The 16,772-nt window shown below is 56.7% G+C and overlaps 2 protein-coding genes across 3 annotated transcripts in view; one reads left to right on the top strand and one right to left on the bottom strand.

The window, feature by feature from the left end:
• The first annotated feature begins 1,201 nt into the window (after nucleotides 1-1,201).
• Nucleotides 1,202-15,841, top strand: PLEKHG6 (pleckstrin homology domain containing, family G (with RhoGef domain) member 6). Of its 2 annotated transcripts, XM_008589934.1 has the most exons (15): nucleotides 1,202-1,400; nucleotides 2,651-2,806; nucleotides 3,802-3,966; nucleotides 4,348-4,443; nucleotides 4,692-4,742; nucleotides 5,087-5,236; nucleotides 6,115-6,225; nucleotides 6,373-6,522; nucleotides 6,749-6,886; nucleotides 7,203-7,322; nucleotides 7,652-7,784; nucleotides 7,904-8,019; nucleotides 13,965-14,110; nucleotides 14,828-15,520; nucleotides 15,688-15,841. In XM_008589934.1, exons 1-15 carry the CDS (start codon nucleotides 1,263-1,265, stop codon nucleotides 15,695-15,697), a joined length of 2,373 nt encoding a protein of 790 aa, XP_008588156.1. In that variant the 5' UTR covers nucleotides 1,202-1,262; the 3' UTR covers nucleotides 15,698-15,841. The 2 variants fall into 2 exon arrangements, with proteins under 2 accessions (XP_008588156.1, XP_008588157.1); XM_008589935.1 differs by lacking the exon at nucleotides 15,688-15,841 and having other exon boundaries at nucleotides 1,263-1,415; nucleotides 14,828-15,524.
• Nucleotides 15,842-16,577: 736 nt separating this feature from the next.
• The window catches only part of TNFRSF1A (tumor necrosis factor receptor superfamily, member 1A), a 13,324-nt gene continuing 13,129 nt past the window's right edge, over nucleotides 16,578-16,772 (bottom strand). The window contains exon 11 of the mRNA XM_008589937.1: nucleotides 16,578-16,648. Coding sequence (XP_008588159.1) covers nucleotides 16,578-16,648 — 71 coding nt within the window. The remainder of the gene's footprint in view (nucleotides 16,649-16,772) is intronic.

Raw genomic sequence — 16,772 nt, 5'->3', positions numbered from 1 at the left:
AGGTGAGCGGCGGGAGGGCTGGGCGGACGAGGGGCGGGGGCCTGGGAACCGGGGCTCGGGTGAAGCTCTGGCCTCCAGAGGAGGGCACAGGAGGGAGGAAGGGAAGCCAGGGCCTGGGTGGGGAGGCGTGAGGGGGCAGAGCCCTTAGAGGGAGGCTTGTTGGGAGGGAGCGGGACAGACCGTGAGCATGACCGTGAGCGTTCTCTCTGCTGCTCATAATCAGAAAGTAAGGGAGGGCTGAGGAGGGTCCCAGGCCCACGTGGAGGGGAGACCGACGCCTGCACAGCTCTTGAACCCACCTCCTCTCAGGAGGCCTCTCCTGTCCAGGCCCTGCCCGCTCAGAGCGTGGGTCCTCCATCCAGATGTATGGGGACAGGACAGAGCCCCCGCCCGGCCCCCAGCTCATGGTGGGGCCCCCAGAGGCTGGGAGCGCCAGGTCCAGCCTGACAGACTGCAGAGACTCTTCCACTTGGCCGCTCTCTGGAGCCAGGGTGGCTCGATAGCTGTCCCCACCTCGTCTCCCTGTCTGTGGCCAGGAGCTCCATGTAAGGGGTGTGCAAACTTTCGGCAAAGGGCCAAGAGTAAATACTTGACTCTTTGCAGCCTATATGGTCTCTATCACAACTGGCAGGAAAGCAGTCACAGTTAATAAACAATAAAACTATTTATGGACACTGAATTTGAACTTCACATCATATTAACTTGTCCCAAAACGCTGTTTTTCTTTTGCCTTTTTTTCAACTATTTAAAAATGTAAAAACCATTCTCAGCTTACAGCAAAAACAAGCAGCAGGCCGGGCAGTCTCTAGCCACCCGCGTCCCACCACCATGGCCTCCCTGCACCTTCTTCCCAGGCTGTGTATTGGGAAGGAACGGGACGGGGTGGGGGGGTTCTAGGTGCAAGGGGAATCCCCCCACCTGGGGTATCCAGAAAGCTTGTACCCCAAAAGTGCACACATGTGAGGGAGAAGGTATATCTCCAAGGGACTTTCTACCCAGTGTGTACCTGGATCCCACCTACCCCCACCACATCATAGATGAGGTAGCCATACCCTCCCCCTCAACAAGTGACCAAGCCCTTGGCCCTCTCTTCCCACACAGCACCCTCTTTCCCTCCCTGCCTCTTGGTCTCCAGCCTGGTGCCATTCGCTGACCTCCGCTGGCCCTTCTATTCCTGACTTTTCCCTCTTGCAGCCTCGACGGACCCCTTTCTCCTGGACATTGGAACTATGACCCTTTGGAGGTGACCCTGGAGAGAAGGGATGCAGGCCATCTGTCCTCCAGATGAGAGCCCCTCCCAAGGGCTCGTGGCCTCCCTCATCGAGACGTATGGGGGGCGACATCAGGCCTCTGCCCAGAGTGCTGCTGGCAGCCTCTATCCCCGAGGAGGCCTCGTGTTGGTGAGTCCAGGCTGTGTCCTGAGGGTGACCTGGGTGGGGCAGGAGGGTAGACACCCAGGCTTTGTAGTCTCTGTCCCCTTACAGGTTCACAGGCTGCTCTATTCCTGTCCCTTACCCCTACTCTTCCTTCCTGGGTTGTGGGGGAGAGAGTAGGGCAGTGCCCAGGCCAGGCTCCCAGGACTTCACACCCTGCCCGCAGACGGCCGGGGCAGGAGAGGCAGAGAGCCAGGAGAAGCCAGACCTGCAAAGGAGGTGCTGCTAGACAGGTCTGAGGAACAGAGCTGTGGGTAAAGTCGCCAAACCCAGAGTTGGCAGGAGTTTGAGGGCTCCCTGACACCCGCCTGCCTCTGAGTCAGGACTGAGGAAGAGCAAAGGTTCAGGGTGTCCCTGCTGTCCAGGTGGGGGAGGGTGTCAGGGGGCCTGCCTGGGCTCCACCCCTGGCTCCACCTGCCCGGCCCCCCTCCAATCCTGACCGGGGAAAGGGGCGTGGAAGCCGGAGCTCCCATTCCTCCCTCAGCCTCAAGGCTTCCCCTCCACCCTGAGAACAGTTCTGCTTCCGGCTGGGGGCATCCCCCGCTGCATTGGGGAAGGACTTGGTCCTTGGAGATGGGAACTCTCCCAGGCTGAGGGCGGGAAGCGTGTGGGGTAATGCAGGCCACAGGCAGATCAAGGAATGTGACCAGGCCTGCCCTGGGAGGAGACTTGTGGCTCCAGCCTCAACCCCTCACACGGAAGGACAGCCACTCCCAGCTGGATAGGACACAGGCTGTACACCCCTAGGGAGGCGACCACACGTGTGTGTGCCCTCATCCCCACGTGTGAGGGAGGCTGGTCACAGACAAGGAAGCTGTGGGGAGAAGGACCCGGAATGCGTGGGCATGATGTTGTCCACACCAGCCTGTAGTACAAAGAGCACACGCGTGAGCGGACAGACACTGGCTACACATACCAGGGCCCAGGCCTGTGCACGCCTGTGCCCTGCTCTGGAGGAGGCCCTGCTTCTGCCCCCAGGCCCACTTGGGGAGCCAGGTTGGCATGCCCCTGCCCAGCAGAGCTTGGCCTCCCTGGCAGCAGCCACTGTGACTCAGGGCAGGAGGAGCCCACACCAAACTAGTTTGAGGGGAGAGGTGAGCCAGCCCAACTCTTGGGGGTGGGGAACGAGGCCTAGAGCCAAGCCTGGCCCCTGCCACCTGTGTGGTACTTCTAGGGAAAGTGGGACACACCTACAACTTCCCCTGCTCCTCCCCCAGGACCCCAGTCGCCGGCACCTACAGCACTATGGCCCCTTTGCCAAGGGTTCTGGCCAGACCCGAGGCCTGTCTCCCATGAGGTTGAGAGAACCGGAGCCTGAGAAGAGGCATGGAGGCCACTTGAGCGCTGGCCCACCTTACTCCCCCAAACTCAAGGTAAGGGGTCATTCCCGTGCCCAGGCTCCACATGCAATCAGGCCCAGCAAGCCCCAGGGCAAAGGAGGCTTTGCCTGGCAGCCCCTCTGAGGAGTCAGACATGACTCTGCCTGGAGACCCTCTCAGGGATACATCTCTACTTGGTCCGTGCATTGGACCCAGTGACTTTAACTCAAGATATTTTGAAAAAATTTAAAGAACAAACTAGTAACATTAAACTTTCAGCTTTTGAAAATTACCAAGTAATATGAGAGCTAGTTGCGCGCGCTGCATCCCCAAGTCTCACCTTTCTCCTCCTGAGCCGCACTGTGGATGGAGTGAGGTCAGGAATCTCTGTTGACCATATTACTTGGTACCAAAAGAACTTAAGCCATATTGATTCATAAAAATGTCCCTTTTATGGGCAAATGTCAAAACGTTGCCTGAGACCACTGGTTCCATACTGTGGATGGAGTGAGGTCAGGAATCTCTGTTGACCATATTACTTGGTACCAAAAGAACTTAAGCCATATTGCTTCATAAAAATGTCCCTTTTATGGGCAAATGTCAAAACGTTGCCTGAGACCACTGGTTCCATAAGTCCTGTTCTGGTCTTCACTTGAAGGTTCCTCTGAATGGTCTGATTCTGCCCACAAACCACCCTCTACCTCCATGTTCTGAATCTGGAGAACCTGGAAAGTATCTTTCTGGTTACAGAGTCCAGATCAGATCCCTCCATCCAGAGACCTCTCTGCAGACCGAGGTGCCTCTCCAACCACATTCCAGCAATGCCTTTTCCCATGTAATTCCAGCTGGGGCTGATCCCTATCCCCCGAACCCCCATGTCCCCACTCCTACTCAGTGCTGCTCGCCACCTCCCATCCCAGACACATGCGCACACGCGCGCACACACACAGAGACACACACTCACACACACACACACACACAGCCCTCCCAGAGACAGGTGGGCTGAGTGCCGAGGATGTGGCCAGGACTGATCTCCTCGGCTCCCCCAGGAAGTTACCAAGGCCCATGAGCTGGAGATGAGGCTGCACACATTCAGCATGTTTGGGATGCCCCGCCTGCCCCCTGAAGACCGGAAGCACTGGGAGATAGGAGAGGGCGGTGACAGCGGCCTAAACATCGAGACGTCCTGGAGGGAGCTGGTGCCTGGGCACAAGGTGGGCCTGAAACAGTGTCTGTCCCCATGGAGTTACAGACACGCACAAACTTCTCACTTCTGCCCTGGAGGAGGGAAAGGCCTCAAGAGGTGGGGTCATGAGGAAAGCATTTGGAGGCATCTTGATCTGGGTTTAAATCCCGGCTCTGCCACTTACTAGCAAGACCTTGGTCCAGAGAGCGAACCTCTCGGAGCCTCCGTGGCCTCCTACGTAAACTGGGGATCATACCACCTGCACACTGGAGGACTGGTTTGAGGATTGAAAGGTCATGTACAGAGTGCCCAGAACCTGTGGAGCAGATCCAGTAGCACTTAATAAATGGCAGCTGCCATTCTTACCCTCACTCCACAAGTGAACCAGCACTGTCCCCTCCCCACCCAGGAGATGAGCCGGGAGCTGTGCCACCAGCAGGAAGCACTGTGGGAGCTGCTGACCACCGAGGTCATCTATGTGAGGATGCTCAGGATCATGACCAATGTGAGCCTTCCTCAGCCCCAGCCATTTACCCACCTCCCTTGATAACCCCCATTCTCCCAGACCAGAGGGGCAGGTCACTGGGGGAGGAAGGGGCAGGATACAAGAGATCCCCCTGATTTCAGACCCACCCAAGATCTGGGGAGAGAGGTTGGCAGTACTGAAGTTGGCGGGGGGTGACATTGAAGGGCTAGGCTGGGGTCAGGGAGGCAGGTCAGGTGCTGAGACCCCCTCTCTCTCCCCGCCTCTAGCTCCTAGCCGCTGGTTTGCTGAACCTGCAGCGAGTGGGGCTGCTGACGGAGGTGAGTAGGAGCTCTGAGCCTGGGGAGGGAGGGGGTCACAGAGAGCCCTCCAGGCCACCCAGTCTGCACTCCCACTGCCCCATTTCCTAGGACACCCCTGCCTGCCCTACACCCTGAGCAGGCCACAGGTCCCCTATTTCCCAGTACTCGGCCCACTGAGGCTGAGGTGCCACTGAGGTAGAAGGGAAAGCCAGGGCCCCTTAGATCTTCCAGGCCCACAGTCAGGCTCATCCCCACCATCCCACCCCTGACATTCAAGCTTAGAGTCCTTGCCTGCCTGTGGCCAGCGCTGCCTGACGGTGACCTGCCAAGTGCATGCAGCTAAGTTCCACTGCCTCCCCCAGGTATCAGCAGAGACCCTGTTTGGAAACGTCCCCAGCCTGATTCGAGCCCACCGGAACTTTTGGGAGGAGGTGCTGGGGCCCACCCTGGAGGAGACTCGAGCCTCAGGCCAGCCTCTGGACCCAGTCGGCCTGCAGAATGGCTTTCTGACGGTGAGTCCTGGTGAAAGGCCCCACCTGCATGGGACAGGACTGCAGAGGCCAGTGGGGTCTAGTCTGTAGGCCATGCCTCTGGGACTCGAATCCCTCCACAGGGCACAGCCCCTACTCCAACATATCACCTCACCTCCTGCCCTTCCTTCCACATGTTGCACCTGGAGGCCCTTATGTAATGTAAATGCAACTGTCTCAGGCGAGGGATACGCCTCCACTCTTATCAACCATAAAATCTTAATTCTTGGACAGAGATCCATCTACAGATAGCTGCATGCAAGAAAGGAGCCTAAGTGAGGGGACTCTTAGGATGACTGGGTAGAGTAGGGGGTGCGAAAGGCCACAGGGGTACCCGGTGCATGGAGAAGTGAGAGCAAGAGGGCCTAGCATCAGGCTTCCTTCCAGCCAGAAAAATGTGAGCCCTGCAGGAAAATGTTGCCATGGGGGGGTGAGAGGCGTGGGGGTCAGGGAGAGAGTCTCCTGGGAGCCTTAGGCGCCCCCTTCCACAGGAGCAGGGCTTCTGGGCAACCCTGAGGTCACCACCCCCAGGGTGAAATGGGATCTGCAGTGCCCTGAAAACGGTCCAGCTGAATGATTGATGGCAGGAGAGCAAGTCAAGAGCAGCAGGGCATGGCCGGCCCTGTGGGCAGGAGCTCTGAGGGCAGCGTGGCTCTGCCTCCAGGAACCTCGAGCTCCTCCCCAGAATCCAAAGAGAGGGGGTGGCTGGGAGAGCAATTACGGGAGGTAGGGGCTGGCAAGAGCTGGACTGGTCTGTGGGAGGCCCCCTCCCCATCCTGTGCCTGTGTCTGCAGCCAGAGCCTGTATTTGTGAACTTCTTCCCCCTGCCTGCTCCCCACCCCACATATCTGTCCCTCCAGTTTGGCCAGCGGTTCCAGCCCTATGTCCAGTACTGTCTGCGAGTGAAGCAGACCATGGCTTACGCCCGGAAGCAGCAAGACACTAACGCGCTCTTCCATGCCTTCGTGCAGGTGGGAGAGGGGCGCCTGGGGAGTGGGGGTGCATCTTACACCGCCAGGATGTGCTCAGTCTGTGGCTGGGCCCAGGGTGGAGGTTAGCACTCAGCTGGGGCAGGGGGGAGCTGCAGATCCTGAGCGCCTGCACACCTCCCCTGGCAGTGGTGTGAGAAGCACAAGCGCTCAAGGAGGCAGACGCTGGGCGACTTGCTCATCAAGCCCCACCAGCGCATCACCAAGTACCCACTGCTGCTCCAGGCTGTGCTCAAGAGCAGTCCTGAGGCACAGGCCCGAGAAGCCCTGAACGCCATGGTAAGTGCCCTGGCAGGGCCAGGACCCTTAGGAGCTGGGGGCTGGTGGGTGGAAACTGATCTCCAGGGACTCTGAGGGTCTCTTTCCCCTTCCCCGTGTGTATGTGACAGTATGGCACCGACTGGTTCGGCCTGGTTTAGAATACTGTGGTTGGCATTGGTTGGGTGGGACATGTAGGGTAAGGGGCTGAGCTGTACCTCCTCCGTACCCCTACCCCGCCACCAAGATTGCAGCTGTGGAGTCATTCCTGCGGCACATCAATGGGCAGGTCCGCCAGGGCGAAGAGCATGAGAGCTTGGTGGCTGCAGCCCAACGCATTGGGCCCTATGAGGTGCTGGAGCCGTCCAGTGAGGAGGTGGAGAAGGTGAGAGAGGGCAGAGGGAAGGGTCCTCAGAAAAAGCAAGGTGCCCAGGAAGGGAAGGGGCAGAGGTCAGAACACCCTGGACTTGGGTGCCACAGGAGGGCGTGCCCACCACTCCTTCCCGGTGGCTAGGGACCAAGGGCACAGTGAAGAAGCAAGGAAAGGAGGTCCGGGGATGCTTCCTCTCTCCTCCGGCTGGGGGGTGAGGGGGAGGATTGGAGGGAGAAGTTGCTGGTGGCAGACCAAGGAGCCACCCTCGACTGGGATGTAGTGACGAGCCTGCCCAGTGCCCCGATCCCCTCCCCTGTGTGTTCCTCAGAACCTGCGTCCATTCTCCACCCTGGACCTGACGTCCCCCATGCTGGGGGTTGCCCCTGAGCACAGCAGGCAGCTGCTGCTGGAGGGAGCTGTGCGCGTGAAGGAGGGGCGCGAAGCGAAGGTGAGGGGGCTGAGCGAGGAGCGGAAGAGCGGGGAGATAAACTGGAAGGGAGGCATGGCTGGGACAGAGTGAGGGGCAGAAAAGCTAGGGGGGCAGGGTGTGTGTGTGTGTGTTGGGGAGAAGACGTGGTTCTGGCTGAGACCCTGAGCCAGCCACCTTCCCTGCCTATAAAGGGAGAAATGAGACCAAACCAACACCCACTCCAGCTCAGGTGTTTCGCGGCTCTGCGCTTGTCCCCTGTGTACACTGGCACCCACGTGTGACCCCGACCAACCCTCCCCCCTGCTCCAGCTGACCCCCATCTCTTTCTCCTGCACCACCACCCTTAGCTGGACGTGTACCTGTTCCTCTTCTCTGATGTACTCCTAGTGACCAAGCCCCAACGCAAGGCAGACAAAGCCAAGGTCATCCGCCCCCCTCTCATGCTGGAGAAGCTTGTGTGCCGACCACTGCGAGACCCTAGTATGTCTCTCCTGCGGGGGACCTTTTCCTTCTCCCTTCCTCTTGGCAAGGGAAAGGAGGGGTCAGGATCCAGATCAAATAGGGCCCGGCCCTTGAAGCAGACCTTCTCCTCCACCCAGACAGCTTCCTGGTGATCCACCTCTCCGAATTCCAGTGCGTCTCTGGTGCCCTCACTGTGCACTGTCCCAGTCCTACAGACTGTGCCCGGTGGCTAGAGAAGACCCAGCAGGCCCAGGTATGTGAAAGCCACACATGGGGAGGGACAGGCAGGCACCCCTGGAGGGAGGAGGAGAAGGGGAGAGGCAGGGTCAGACGGGACCATCAGCACCCCAGGCATGCCCTTACCAGGGAGACCGAGCAGCTGCCATCCGTAAGAGGATGGAAGAAAGCCTTTGGCCAGATGCTGTGCCAGCCACTGGGAGAGCCCAAGACACAGCATCCCCTAAAGGTCTGTACACCCTGAAACAATCAAACTTCTAAACCCTGTCGTCCATTCACAGACATTTATGGGGCACTTGCTGGGTACAGGCACTAGGGCTAGGAGCCAGGGAATCAGAAAAGAATAAAACACCACCACTGCCCTTAAGGAATATGCGCTGCAACCTAGTTAGAGCATGTGGCATACAAATAACAGAAACAAGTACACAGAGTGAAACCAGGACTGAGAAGGGAGTGACACATTCTGTCCCTGGGTCTGGTGGGAAGGGGACAGTTTCAGGGGAGGGGAGGCTGAGAGGATGTCACACAGGAGCTGATGTCCGAGCACCATTTTGGGGGATACCTAGGAGTAGGTCAGGGAGAAATGGGTGGGAGGGAACGGTTTTCCAGATAGAGAGGTAGAGCGTGCAAAGGCCGAAACATGGAACAGTGGTGGGTGTCGAGAGAGCCACCGCCGTGGCAGGTGGGTATTGCTGGGACATAAAGTACACAGGGAGGCGCAGCAGGAGAGAGGCTGGGAGGCAGGCGCCATGGGAGCACGCCCATCCCTGGACGCCATACTCAGGAACTTGAACTTTGTCCTATAGATGACACGGAGCCAGTGACGGTGTTAAGCGAGGGAGTGACCTGGGTAGGTTTATGTGATAAAAGAAGAGAGCTAAGTGGAGCTGTAGCAGTTACCACAAACTTGGTAGCTTAAAACTACAGAAACTTACCTCTCACAGTTCTGGAGGCCAGAAGTTGGAAATCAAGGTGTGGGCAGAGCTGAGCTTCTTCCCTGGCTCTAGCAGAAAATCCTTCCTTGCCTCTGCCAGCTTCTGGTGGCTCCTTGGCTTGTGGCAGTGTCACTGCAATTTCTGCCTCTGTCTTCACATGACCCTCCTCTCTGTATGTCTCTGCATCCAAGTGTCCCCGTCCTCCAGCTTCTGGTGGCTCCTTGGCTTGTGGCAGTGTCACTGCAATCTCTGCCTCTGTCTTCACATGACCCTCCTCTCTGTATGTCTCTGCATCCAAGTGTCCCCGTCCTTTCTCTTGTAAAGATACCAATCATTATTGAGAGCCCACCCTAAATCCAGGAAGATCTCATTTCTGCAAAGGCCCTCTTTCTAAATAAGGTCACGTTTACAAATTCCAGGGGTTAAGACTCAGACACATCTTTCTGGGGGCCACTATTCAACCCACCCACTACAGGAGCAGAGTGGCCGAAGAAGGCTGGGTATTTAAGTTGGAATTTTAAGCGTAGGGAAGACCATAAGCAGAAGAATTAGAGGAGCAATTGGGCTGGATTTATGTTTGGAACAGTGACCATATCTGTCCACGTCTGGAGCACGAGGCTTGTGTGAGGGAGTCACGAGAGGCCAGGTTCTACAGGACCTCAGAGCTGCGGAAGGGCCCTGGATGAGGTTCCGTGGAACAGGGTGGACAAGACAGCTGCCACCAATGCATTCCTAAGGGAATGACTATGAGATCAGTGTGTTTTGTCTTGAATTGTTTTCGGTTTTGTTATGAAAATCAGGTAGCAGTGTGATAACTGGGCTGAAGGAGGGAGAGATTGGTGGCAGGAGGTTTATTGTACTGTCTGGGTAGGAAACAGTGAAGGTTCAGCACCGTGGCTTTGGGGAGACAACACAAAAAAGAAAAAATAAAAAGGAAAGGAAAGGAATTAAAGAAGAGAGACCTAGGCGGACTGGTAAAAAGGCCGTACTGACGGATCAGACACCAGTCCTCCCACTTACTGGCCTAGTGGCCTGGGGTAAATTATGTGGCCTCCCTCAGCTTCAGTTTCTTCAGCTGCAAGACTGATGTACGTAATAACGGTACCTGCCTCGTGGGGAAGATTTAAAGAACTCTTTCCAATCAAGCACACAGCCTGGTGACACAAGGCGCTCAAGGACAGAGAGGATGGCTTGCCTCCGGAAGCTTCTGTTTGAAAGACTGCGTTGGCAATGGTGCCCCTGACCGAAACGAAATCACTGCAAAGGGAAACCGGTTTGTTTAGTTGTTGCTTCCTGGGAGAAGTGAGGCCAGGATAGTAATATTAAGTTTTAAACAGAAGCACTTGGAAACTGAGGCAGTGGGAGACAGCCAAGTGGAGATATCTTAGGGGCTTTTGGAAATGTAGAAACACAGGTCTGGAATTCAGGTGGGAAATAAAGATGAAGGACAGGACCTCAGGGTCTGAGTCCTCCAGCCCTGGGGAGCTGCTGCTTCTCCGCAACCTAAACAAGATGCCCACAGTCCCCAGGAAGCCAAAGCCAGGGGCGGGAGCGGGGCAGGCATCTGGTTTTTGTGGTGCTCTTCGTCTTCCGTCTGCCCCACGCGTGCTCCCAGCTGGCTCATAACCCCCTCTCTGCAGAGCGGGGCCCTTCTCCCTACGCCCTCCTCCTGAAGCCTAGACAGTTTCACAGGGCTGGACTGACTGGCAACTGCACCATTCTAGTGGTTAATCAAGTTTTCCTGAAGGCCAGGGGGCTAAAGGGGAACTGGAGGGCAAGATCGGGAGCGAGCACCAGTGTCCCCAGGGCCCCTGCCTCCCCAGGCCAGCAGACAGGCGCCACCACTGGTGGCAGCCTCTTCTTTACCAACCCTCAGAACTTTCTCCTCTTTCTTTGGTTCCCAGTCCCATGACAACACCGGCCCCCCACCTCCACCATCTCCCTTTAGAACTCCTGGGGGCCACTAAATATTGCTGGCATTTTACTATGCAAAATAATTTAGTGACCCCCCCACACCCAGCCTCCCTCCAGGCTAACAGAGGAATGGTCACTCTGATCTATACCAAGGTGTGCACCAGCTCCAAGCCCCCATTAGCAAAACAAAGAAGCCTGGAACTTTGAGTTCAGTTTTCCTGCTCTTGTGTCACACCGAATTCTTAGGGAACCCTTCTCTGCTACCATCAGCCTTCATAACTGAAGAGGGCGGTAAAATGTCTATTAGTCCCCTTCACAGAGCGATCCCCAGGAGTCAGGCTGTCTGCCCTGCCCCTTCTGGAAATGTACGTGTAGATTTATTCCCAGCCCAGTGGTGGCTTAGGCTTTTAGAGCAAATGAGCTTCTCAAGAGGGGAGAGACTGAGTCTTGGGGAGTGCCCATATTTAGTGGCTGGAAAGAGGAAGGAACCAGGGAGGGGAATAGAAAGAGCTGTCAGAGACAGGCCAAGAGATTGCAGAAGGGGAAACTTTAGAAGGCAGCCGAGGGCTAAAGCTGGGGTCTGGAGCAGAGTGCACAGCCCCGCTGTTCTCTCAGCAATCTGTGCTTGAGGGAGTCACTTCACTTTTCTAAGCCCAGCCTCCGTCTGGGAGAATTGTGCTGATAATCGTAACTACCATGAGGGACAGAGTGCTGTTTGTGAGTAGCCTGGCACACGGCCCAGCACTTAATGGACGGACGCTCCATAAATGTTTGTCACTGTCATCATTAGAAGAAAGGGGTGGTCAGTGGTGCCTGGGCAGGGCCCGATGCTGACTGGGGAAATGCATTTGTTGCTCGGGAAGTCAGTGGACACTTCCAGACATCAGTTTTAGTCCAGAACTGGGAACTCTGGGAGGAGAGCAGGTGCATCTGGGAGCCACCCCAGAGGCAGAGCAGAGAGAGGAGGCATTTCCTCTTCAAGGCTTCAGTTCTCCACCGGGACAAAGGAAGAATGCTGCTGGAGGAGCCCTTCCGTCCTTTCCCCAGCTTTGAGGGGGTGTCACCTTCTGGCTGAAGCGCTGATTTCCTCTTCCCTTCCTGCCCTGCCCCCACCATGTGTCTCTCCTCCCAGGGTCGCTGGAGAGACTTTGGGGTAGCTGGAGGCACCTCAGACAGCCCTGTCCCCTGGTGCTGCAGGCTCCCCCCACCTCCCAGCTTCTTCCTGGGGTAGGGCAAGGGTCAAGTTTAGTGGAGATGCTGGTGGCACTGGATGTTCCTGCCAGAAACCCCTTCTTCCTGCCGGTTTTCTTCTTCTACCCAACATCCTTATCCTGGGCATCCCAAACACAAACTTGGACTTGGGTCACGTGGGGCAGACGGACAAGCAGGCTGCCCCAGCCCCAACCCTGGCCCCAAGAGTAGCCCTGCACCTGCCTTTCTCTCCTTCCTTCCCTCACTCCACGTGGAGCCGGGAGAGGAGGCCTGGGAAGCGGACCTGGCTCCGGTGTGCTGGTTTCCTGCCCTCAGGCACCATCCTCTGCTCCAGCCAGCAGATTAGGTCTTAAGAGACTGCTAAGGATCCTTACACTGAGAATGGGAAATATAAGCCTGATGTTATTTTCCTATCCCTGTTCGTCCATTTCCCCAACATGTCTCTTGTCCTGACCCAGCTGCCCCAACTGTTTCTGGAGAAGCTTTGGGGAAGTCTAAGTGCTCATATACTCAAGCTGGGGAGATATTAAAAATATGTAACAACTAGTATGGCATGGGCATCAAGCCATCAGAATGGAGAATTATGTGGGGTGGGGGTGCTGTTTCTGGAGAAGCTTTGGGGAAGTCTAAGTGCTCATATACTCAAGCTGGGGAGATATTAAAAATATTTAACAACTAGTATGGCATGGGCATCAAGCCATCAGAATGGAGAATTATGTGGGGTGGGGGTGTAAGAGAGGCCCTCTGCTGTGCCTGATGTTGCTTGATCATGGGGGTGGGGTGGGGGCGATGCCTGGGGAAGGGAGGTGAGAGGCTCAGGGGCAGCTGCTTCCTTACCAGCGCGGAGGTACTGCAGTATTTTTACAGTGATATGGCGTTCCAGCGAGGACTGATGTCAGCGCTGCCCTGCCCACGGCAGCCACCGCTGCCTCCCTTTTGCCAAGCCTCCGTGCACAGCCCCTCCTTGGTTTCTGCTGCCTGCCTTCCCCCTCCCCCAGCTAAGGTCCTTTGGTAACTCTCACCCTGCCATGCTGCCCTTGAAAAACGATGCAGTTACTGAACTGGGACTCAAAAGAGCAAGGCCCAGGCCCAGCTCTGCTTCTCTACGTGTGTGACCTTGAGCAAGTCACTTCACCTCTTTGAGTCTAGTTTTCTTGTCTGTAGAATGGGTTAATATGCATGACTCCACCCTTCAGGGAAACGGTGTGTATCGAATGGCCACGTGCATGTGAAAGTGTTTTGTGAACCTCCGATGTCCCTATTTTATCCTGATGGCAGCTGTATGAAAATGTTGAGGGGAGAAGACAGACAATGTAAAGTCTCTCCTCTTCCTTCTATGGACAGTCTTGCTGTCATTCCTCTGAAGGACAGCAGAGCCCTCAGCCCAGGACAAAGCCTGCCCCTGCCCACCCTCAGCCCTCCTGCTCTTCCCAGCTTTACAGCAGAGGCCCAGGTCGTGGGAGAGGGATGCTTTTGAAGGAGCAACCTGAGACCCCAGCACCACTTATAGAACTTAGACCACCATCACCATCAATCAGGGAGAGCTTCCTGAAGGAGGGGGCACACCTCACAAAGGGTTTGCCAAGCGGGCATGAGAAGCAGGGAGAACTGAACAGGTACGAAAAGGGGCATTCTGTTCACCCCACCCACCCCCAGCACCAGCTCTTGAGTTTGGTGCCACCAAATCCTGGTGCTACCCCACTTTCTTACTGTTTCTTACTCAGGCAGTTACCTAACCTTACAGTCTCCACTTCTCAGTAGTTAGGTAGGGGTAAAATATCTGCCTCACAGCATTGAGGAGATTAAACAAGATAATGTATGTAAAGCACTTAGCACAGTGCCTGGCGTACAAGTGCTCAGTAAATGAAAGCTCTTAATAATGAAAGTACCCCTGCCCCAGGTCACCCTACAAAAGTTGAAGGCGGAGGAGTACATCCAACATAAGAGGGAGCTCCTGGCCCTCTATCGGGACAGGGACAGGGAGTCCCCCAGCACCAGACCATCCACGCCTTCCCAGGAGGGCTCTCAGAGCAGCACAGAAGGGAGGTAAGACCCACATGGTCCACAGGGTCTCCCAAAGTAGGGGGACCGCAGGCAGGGAGGAGGAAAGCAGGAGCCCAAAAGGCTAGAAAATGGCACTACAGGTTTGGGGAGAATTGGGACTAGATAGAGGATCACACGCAGGCTGTGGGTTGGAGTAGAACAGGTTGATACCAGCTGTGTGGAGGGGGGCATGGGACAGACTATAGGGTTAGCCAGCCTAGGGCTGGCACAGGGTGAAGAAACAGGAACGTGCACATGAATTGCCTGAGAGAAGCAGTCTCCAGAGGGAAGTGGGCAATTTACTTGCAGAATATCAGAGCTGCCAGGATCCAGCTAGTCCAAATTCCCAGAGAGTGTGAGAGGTTCGTCCAGGATAACACAGCTGCATAGCAGCACAGTTAAAGAGAAAAGAAGAACCCATCACTGGGGGTAACTTCAGGGGAGGTCAGGAACCACTCAGCAAATACGTGACCATCTATTTGATACAAGGTCTTGGAACACGTGCTGTGGGTAAAATGGCTTTAGAGGCAGCCCAGACTCTTTTAGGAGCTTCTGGTCTAGCCAGTGAGATGAGAAAAACGATCACAGTGCAGTGGTAAAGGCGATACCAAAATAAGTTTGGAGAAGGGGCCATTTCTGGATGTAGTGATCAAGGGAGACTTCCTGGACTTGAACTTGACCCCGAAGCATCTGACTCTGACCGTTTGCTATTAATTGTAGGACTCCTGAGTTCTCAACCATCATCCCTCACCTGGTGGTGACTGAAGACACGGATGAAGATGCTCCCTATGTACCAGATGACACCTCAGACTCTGGCTACAGCACTTTGATCCCAGGCTCCCCCAAGGGGTCTCACTCCCCACTGAGCCGCCTACGCTCAAGGGCCTTCCGGCGGGACCCTCGCCTCACCTTCTCCACCCTGGACCTCCGAGATGTTCGTTTGCGCCCCCAGCCTCCTGACCCCCAAGCTCCTCAACGCCGAAGTGCCCCCAATCTGCCAGAAGGGATCCAAAGAGGAGGCAGTCTTCCCAGGGGGGACACACCCACCTGGTCTGAGGAAGAAGATGGGACCTCAGTGGGAGGGAATGTGGTGGCGCAAACCCTGCACCGGGCCCTCCTGCGCGGGCAGCTCCCCCCCTCCCCAACCCACACCGACTCCGCTGGGGAAAGCCCCTGGGAGTCCTCCGCGGATGAGGAAGAGGGGCCTCTCTCCCTGGGACCTGGCCACACCCCCTCCCCTCGCCACCTCCGGGCTGAGGACATGCTCAGGGAGATCAGGGAGGAACTGGCCGGCCAAAGGCTCGAGGGAGCCCCAGAGCCTGCGGACAGAGAGTCTCGGAAGCTGACTCGGGCCCAACTGCAAAGAATGCGGGGTCCCCACATCATACAGCTGGACACCCCTCTTTCCACGTCGTAAGTGCCAAAGGGAAGCCAGCATGGGAGCGGGCAGAGGAGAGGGGAGTTGGGGAGGTAAGGGCGAGGAGAGGGAAGGGCCCTTAGCCTCACTCTCCCCCACCATGCCAGACCCTCACCCTCATTGCCCTTGACTTCTGCCTAACACGCACCTACTTCCCTTTCAGAGAGGTGTGAGGAGCACTGAGGACCTTTGCCATTGCCCCAAAGGAAATCTCTCCCCAAGAGTGCTGGTCACCACCCCACCCCTGGACTCTACCTCAAGGACCACACTTCCCACCGAGAAGCCTGGCCCAGTCACCCTGCCTCCTGCTTTGAGGACTTCGGGTATCAGAACTGTAAATTTATGTATCATAGACTCACCAGAGCCCCACATAAAGCTGTGCATAAAACTGACTGCCCAGTCAGCACTAAAGGAGGGTGGGAAGAAAGAACCCGGGTCCCCAGGGGGGTTACAGAACAGCACAGGCTGCTTCTGTCAGCTGGCCCGATGGTGGTGGGCTGTCTGGCCCCAGCTCAGGGCTCTCCCAGCCCACCCCTCAGGATGGGGGTCTCTGCCCCAGCCTGGCCCACCGACAGACCACTCCCTCGAGAAGCAGAGCTGTAATCTCAGAATTTTAGTGCATTTACAAAAGTCCTCAGCTCCAGCTGAAGGCCCCATTGTCCTGTGCTTGCCCCTGCCAGGGGCAGAAGGATGCCAAGTTTCTATTAGTGTGACATAATTGATACAAAGACTGCTTATGGACTGTGAAAAAGGCTCAGAGACCAACCTAGGCCCCCGAGCAGCCTTACTGAGCCCTCCACACTCAAGACGGGGCTGGGCACCGTGCCCCTCGTGCCAAGTTTCTATTAGTGTGACATAATTGATACAAAGACTGCTTATGGACTGTGAAAAAGGCTCAGAGACCAACCGGGGCCCCCGAGCAGCCTTACTGAGCCCTCCACACTCAAGACGGGGCTGGGCACCGTGCCCCTCACCCCGCAGCCGCCCGCGGGGGCCCCTGGCACGCGCAGCCTCAGGCCTGACCCTCGGCGGTGCGCAAGCCGCTGAGGGAAGCTATGTACACGGGGAGGGTCGCCCCGAGAGGGCGGGGGCCAGCTCGTGCCTGTCCCTCCGAGGGCCGTCCTCTGCAGAAAAGGGGGTCCAAGGGGCGTCTTGCCAGAAAGTCCTCCCGGGCGCCAGGGCGGGCCCCTCCCGGCGGGGGCGGGGCCTCACCGGGGGAGGCGGGGCGCGGGCGAATTTTCGGCGTGT

Source organism: Galeopterus variegatus, unplaced genomic scaffold, assembly GCF_000696425.1.
Source record: "Galeopterus variegatus unplaced genomic scaffold, G_variegatus-3.0.2 Scaffold5764, whole genome shotgun sequence".
Classification (NCBI taxonomy): Eukaryota; Metazoa; Chordata; class Mammalia; order Dermoptera; family Cynocephalidae; genus Galeopterus; species Galeopterus variegatus.
This window is presented reverse-complemented; position numbering and strand designations above follow the sequence as displayed.

What these genes read in the sequence shown, in the direction of transcription:
- PLEKHG6 (XM_008589935.1), top strand. Translation starts at nt 1,263, where the DNA reads ATGCAGGCCATCTGTCCTCCAGATGAGAGCCCCTCCCAAGGGCTCGTG. An exon ending in GAGTGGGGCTGCTGACGGAG is followed by an intron (nt 4,743 to 5,086) that starts GTGAGTAGGAGC and finishes TGCCTCCCCCAG; the next exon opens with GTATCAGCAGAGACCCTGTT. An exon ending in CCGACCACTGCGAGACCCTA is followed by an intron (nt 7,785 to 7,903) that starts GTATGTCTCTCC and finishes TCCTCCACCCAG; the next exon opens with ACAGCTTCCTGGTGATCCAC.